We start from the raw sequence: 6,401 nt of genomic DNA, 5'->3' as shown, positions 1-6,401 counted from the left end.
ACTATAGAGTCACAGTCACTGCCATGTGCAACATGGACCTCAGCCGCTTTCCTCTGGACACACAAACCTGCTCACTGGAGATTGAAAGCTGTGAGTGGTTTATCAAAAAATATGGACAAATATGTTAGCAAATCACATCCTGATTCATCCATCCATGTGTCGGCATTGATAGATAGAAACACATCCAGTACACTAACTAATGAAAATGCATGGCATGTCACTATGGCGCATTAACTGTGGCCCAGATTTGATAGCAAATAGGAGCAAATGCTCATGTTAACAAGGTAAACAAAAGACTACATATGTCTACATATTTTCCTTCCAGATGCGTACACAGATGACGACTTGATGTTGTACTGGAAGAAAGGAAACGAATCCTTGAACATCGATGACAGAATATCTCTGTCCCAGTTTCTCATCCAGAAATTTCACACCACCACCAAGCTGGCATTCTACAGTAGTACAGGTACTTTTAATCCACAACCCAGTCACTTCTCCTACATGCAGCAAAGTACAATGATTATGCAAATGGTTCAAATGTGTGCATCATGCATGTAAAAGTGAAACCACAACGGAATCACAGCTTCAGTAAATCTCACGTATGTTACTTTGCAAGCCTTTTCCAACTAAATGATTGAGTTTCCCTTACATGAAATTGGTGTGCCTTGAATATCACACCAAGAATGAATTAATATTTAATCCTCACTGCGACATGAAATGATTTAAATTACTGCCGACCACTGGTACGCTGCTGGAAAGCCACTGTGAAAGCCCTGCAGTCGTTTCGAAGTCACATCACTTTGTAGTGTACTAGAGCAACCTGAAGCATTAAAAGGATTTTGTGTCCTATATTTCTCTGCCAGAACAGCAGGGAACCTCTGCTTCAAATTTCTGTTTGGTATATCGGCGGCTCACATATGACAATGTGTGTGTAACGCTGATATTTCTTCTTCCTAGGTTGGTACAATCGCTTATACATCCATTTCACCCTGAGACGCCACATCTTCTTCTTCCTGCTGCAGACTTACTTCCCTGCTACTCTGATGGTTATGCTCTCCTGGGTGTCTTTCTGGATTGACCGCAGGGCCGTACCTGCCAGGGTGCCACTAGGTACTAAAGGATGATTTAGTTTGAAAAATTAAGGCTTATCTGCTGAATTTCCTTGCTTTAAATAAAAGTAAAATGAATATCTTTAGGTTTAAAACTGCTGGTTCAATAAAACAAGGCATTTTATGAGACCACCTTGATACACTGCCACCTTCTGTTTTTTTATTTTTAGTTTCTTGGCTTGTGACTAATATAGAGTCTATTTGCAATACCCTGTGATTAGTTGCATATATCTGTGAGAGATAAATACTAACCGCAAATCTCAGTGTCCCCAGTTTAAGTAAGGCCAGACAGTCAGACTTTTGTTTCATCTCGTTTCCTGTCATTTCTTGGTCTTCCCACCATCTGTAATAAAGGTTTAAAATGCACAAAGCTATAACTAACAAGGCCTGAAGAGGTAAATATAGCCATGACTTAACAAGAATAAAACAAAAATTAGTGAGAAAACACTAAACACACAGCAGCTATTTCAACATGTCCTTAGTTTTGCAAATATATGATCATAAACCAGAGCTGCACAGTATTTTTGTCTTGATGATGGCATGACAGTATATACTGTAAAAAAAATCTAGGAACACCTCAACTATAATTATTCCTGCTCGGGTGCATGACAAAGTTTATGGCAATTCATCAAATAGTTGTTGAGGGACCTTGTGGTTAATGGAAAAGTCAGAAGAAAAGTAGGTAGGATTCATCCTATAAAGACCATGAATGTCTGTGCAAAATGTTATGGCAAACCATCCATTAGTTGCTGAAATAGCTGAGTTATTTAGTTATTTAGCATTTGGTTTTATCCACCTAACCTAGGGATAAAATAAAAACACTGATGTGTCTGAACTGTTTGTGTGGCCCCTTCCAGGCATCACCACAGTGCTGACCATGTCCACCATCATTACCGGGGTCAACGCCTCCATGCCGCGGGTCTCCTACATCAAAGCAGTGGACATTTACCTCTGGGTCAGCTTTGTCTTTGTCTTCCTGTCGGTGATAGAGTATGCGGCGGTCAACTACCTCTCCACCGTACAGGAGAGGAAGGAGAGGAAGCTGAGGGAGAGAGTAAGTGTTATTTCTCTGCGACTGCTTATTGCTTGCCGGTGAAAGCACGGCTTAACTATTAAATGTTGACAGCTCACCTCATTACTGTAAAATTGTTTAAGTTTGATACAAATACTTCAGTGAAACCAGAATTTACCTTAGAACTTATATAATTTTAAAAATCTTTATGGGTATTAATTTCCTACCACTGTGGATAAAATCCCATCCAAACTATTTTCTAAGAAAGGAATGAGCCAGCCAATGTAAGGTGATAAAGAAGCATGAATAGCTCTCTCTGTATCAACACAGACAGGGCTGACCTGAATTTATATTGAAATACTTAACATGTTGACCTATCTCTAAACTGATAGATACATGAATGACTAATTTATTAGCATTTCCAATAAACATAAGTGTGTCCTAATTTGGCTCACTTTAAGGTGTTCTCTGGGCTGTTGCAATTTATTTCTGAGCCTCCAGCTTGTGTACTATAGTGCTATTCTTCATCTGCCAAATGCTGTGGCATATGGAGCCAAACTGCCTACGCACCCGGAGGAACATTCCCTGCACAAACATCCTCCTAGAAAGGTTTCATCCCAAAATTATTCAAAGACTCTGTGTGCACAGAAAAATATATGCTTTTTAGTTAGCTTTATGGCTTTACAGAAAGTAGTGTTTCTCATAAGCAGATTTGTGTCAAATTAGTTTTTGTTGTCTTTTTGCCTCTCTAGCTCCCGTGTACTTGTGGCATTGGCAACCCAGATGAGATGATGATCGACCCCCAGATCACTGGCTATGGGTCTATGGATGTTGACACCACAGGGAATTACGGAATGCCGGAGAACAGCAGTCGCCAGGAGCAAATGTTGGCCCAGGTGACACTGAACAACCGGCAAATTGCTAACCAGGTAAAGCCATCCAGAGGCTACGTGAACATTTGGATAGATACCCACGCCATAGACAAGTACTCAAGGGTCGTCTTTCCTGGCACATACATCTTCTTTAACATCATCTACTGGTCCATCTACTCGTAACACTGGATACACAAGTGCAACGTCTATGACAGTCATCCATGATGAGACACCACAAGCACTGCACTGATGCTTTTTAGATGAAGAAACTGCTCATGAGATCGATTCGTGGCCATTGCCTTCTTGACCCAGCCACTTAAAAATGAGCTACTTACAAATAAAGACAGTCGCTGGTTCTGTCACTTCATCAAATATGTGTGGTTTCATGCCGTACCTATAGTGTCGTCGATGGAAAGGCGTTTGGATATTGCTGTTCCCTGGGGACTTGCACACTGAGATGCACAAACATGGACCTATGCAACTCTGCAGCTTTACTATGTTTCAGTTCTTCATATATTTCCATATATTTCCCACATATGAAAAGAATCACCCTCCTTTACAACATATATTGTATGATCTAGACTTGACAAAAAAACAGTAGAAAAATATATTTAAGAAATAGTTTGACATTTTGAGAAGTACACATATTTGCTTTCTGCTGGAGAGTTAGATTAAAAGATTAATACGACTCTCATATTTGTTTTAATATAAGCTTATAGCCAGCAGCTGGTTAGCTTAGCACAAAAATTGGAAAGAGTTACAGCACATACGTATAATTCATGTTACACTTTCCTGTGACATTTGTTTCAATTTCATATCAATAATTTGACAAAGGCAAAAAAAAAAAAAAAAAAAAAAAACCCCAGCCCTAGTGAAATCACACGTAAAAATATATGTTTAGGAAATAAACACTGATTATTGTATTGACATTTTTTAAAATGTTCTATTTCTTCTTTCTTATACAACTGGAGCTCCTCTGTTTGGTGTTGTGACGCTTTAAAGGCTCACTGTGATGTCAGTGGTTAAAAACAACCTATCGATTAAAATCAACTTTAACAAAAACAGGCAATTTTGTGACCACAGAGTTCATGTCAGTTGAAGCACTTGGCAACATTTCACTGGCATGAACACCAAAGTCTTGGTCTCAGATCTTTGTGCCATTTCCTTTATTTAAACTGTGCTGGGGGATAAGCTTTCACAGTTATTAGACACTGGACTGCCACCAGTTCTCTTCTCTTTCTGGCACAGGTCTCATTGCTGTTGAACATTCATACAAAATCATATAAACTGGAAATGTATAATAACATTAACTGGTCACATGGGAGCACTTAATGGTGTTACTGCTTATATATGATGTAAAGATTATAAATATATTTATCAATTACATGTAATAATAAATGTGTTAATGTGTGTTTTGTCCAACTAATGTCCCATAGGGTGTGAACTCTGTGCACTGTCATCCTACAGTAAGCCTGAATAAAAGCATCGCTGCAGCAGAAAAACATGAAAAGAATAAAGCATCAAAAAAGATGACCAGAATTTGATTTTCCACCACATCAGTCCTCTGCTGGGTTTTGAACTGTGCTGCCAAAAACATGCACAGAAATCTAAATGAGTTGATGAGATGACTGGTAAACAATGCAAAATACAAACCAATCCCAATCAGGCCAGGTAGGACATATAACTTGGAGTGGAAATTACATTCTGTACAAGTTCATTTCTCCTGTTTCAGTTTGGCCTGGCTGAAGTCCTCTCTCACTTGCCTTAGGAGATCAGGGCAGCACACTACGTCCACAGCTGTCATAGCCAGGGCTTTGGCTGTCCTCAGGGTGTACAACTGGGCCTCTTCAGCTCCTGGCACAGGAAAGAGAGTGGAGGAGGAAAATAAAGCATTGACTATGAAGGAACTAAACATTCAAACCACATGAACTGTAATGAGATTATGGCTGAAAAAAAAAACCCATTCTGATAGTGCAATGCTCCCTGCAGATGTGTTGCCATACTGTACCTGCTGCTTTGGTGTATTCCTCTGTGTGGTTCAACGCTTTGGTGCCAATGTAGAAGAAAGAATGGATACCAGGGACTAAAACTGATACGTTGCCAAAATCTGTGGAAGCTGTCAGATAATCATAAATTCACTGTGTTAATGATTGTGTCAATGCCATAAACAACCAAAAAGACACTCTGTTAAAGAAAACTACTTCTGCTGTTACATTTGTTGTTTTATACATTTCTTTTAAAAGCTCAAGGAAAGATATCTGTTTCTATGTTGTTGTTTTTTTTTTACTTTTACATACCAGAGACTTTGACTGGATGCTCTGGAAACTGAATGCCTAACGCCTTTCCATTACTTTCATACAGGTTTTCCAGTGTGGCATTAGGCACAATCTCATGGCAAGCATGGCTTGGGTAGGTTATCTCCACCTAAAGGAAACACAAGTATGCCCTCATTTATAAGATTTAGAGTAGCACTCAATGAAAGTTCACAAAAAAAAGACATTACTGTCATATATTAACAATATGAAGCCCCTTGCGTGCTGTCTCTCTGTCGAATGTGAATTAAACCTGCCTGAAGCCAAAGCAGACTTCAGAGACAAGCAGCCTCAAGATAACAGTGAATTATTTAACAGCAGCAATGCACTTGGAGCATAATTACAGGAATATTTAACAAGAAAAAACGGGCAACGCTATATAACAGCAGAGTCGACTCCAACATGGCATTGCTCCACTACAGTATAGTAACATACCCTGGTTCTTCCTACATCTGTACTTCACTATTGATCTGAATATCAGTGACAACACGCTTCTCCAGCCCAGAGAGAAACACATGGAAGACAACATTTTTAAGCAAGTTAATTACTTGGCAGCCAGTTGCCACAGCAGCTGCCTTGAAGCAAGCCTCAGCTTTGGCCTTCAGGTCACAAAGATCCTTAAACAGCGGCGTGCGTAGATAAAAGTGTAACTCAGAGTAGGCAGGGATAATGTTGGGCTTCACCCCTCCATCTTTGATGATGCCTGTAGAGAAGAAAATTTAGACAAGATGCAAGATAAGAGGGTGAACATCTAGGTGCATTTAAAGGGAGCCTGAGGTGAGGCTGTTCTATAAACTGCTTCCATGTCTAAAAGTTAACTTCTGACACTGTCACAGTTTCTGTGTTTTCCCCACCATGAAGCCTCCACTCTGGTTTGAGTTGCTGTCTCAGAGCCGAGATGTTGTTATAGGCCAGCACCGCAGCATCCAGGGCATTCACTCCCTCCCAGGGGTATGCAGCGGCATGAGATGCCTTCCCGTGGTACTTCACTATCAGGCTGTGTAACAGCAACACAAAGGGTTAAGGTCTGTCTAAAAATATGTAGAGATTAGGAGGTTTATGAAGCAGTGAGGGAAAGCGAAAGACACAGAGCATC

The 6,401-nt window shown here is 40.0% G+C and overlaps 2 protein-coding genes across 2 annotated transcripts in view; one reads left to right on the top strand and one right to left on the bottom strand.

Annotated features, from left to right (window-relative positions):
* The window catches only part of LOC109955204 (gamma-aminobutyric acid receptor subunit rho-1-like), a 16,563-nt gene extending 12,734 nt beyond the window's left edge, over positions 1–3,829 (top strand). Inside the window, exons 6-10 of the mRNA XM_020591132.1 lie at positions 8–90; positions 326–466; positions 958–1,110; positions 1,967–2,163; positions 2,874–3,829. Coding sequence (XP_020446788.1) covers positions 8–90; positions 326–466; positions 958–1,110; positions 1,967–2,163; positions 2,874–3,176 — 877 coding nt within the window. The 3' untranslated portion in view covers positions 3,177–3,829. The remainder of the gene's footprint in view (positions 1–7; positions 91–325; positions 467–957; positions 1,111–1,966; positions 2,164–2,873) is intronic.
* A 313-nt stretch (positions 3,830–4,142) lies between these two features.
* The window catches only part of LOC109955152 (peptidase M20 domain-containing protein 2), a 3,431-nt gene continuing 1,172 nt past the window's right edge, over positions 4,143–6,401 (bottom strand). The window contains 5 exon segments of the mRNA XM_020591037.1: positions 4,143–4,847; positions 5,002–5,109; positions 5,291–5,417; positions 5,854–6,008; positions 6,160–6,351. Coding sequence (XP_020446693.1) covers positions 4,708–4,847; positions 5,002–5,109; positions 5,291–5,417; positions 5,854–6,008; positions 6,160–6,351 — 722 coding nt within the window. The 3' untranslated portion in view covers positions 4,143–4,707.

Source organism: Monopterus albus, unplaced genomic scaffold (genome assembly GCF_001952655.1).
Source record: "Monopterus albus unplaced genomic scaffold, M_albus_1.0 scaffold13.1, whole genome shotgun sequence".
Classification (NCBI taxonomy): domain Eukaryota; kingdom Metazoa; phylum Chordata; class Actinopteri; order Synbranchiformes; family Synbranchidae; genus Monopterus; species Monopterus albus.
The sequence above is the reverse complement of the archived record's forward strand: the minus strand, read 5'-3'. Positions and strand labels throughout refer to the sequence as shown.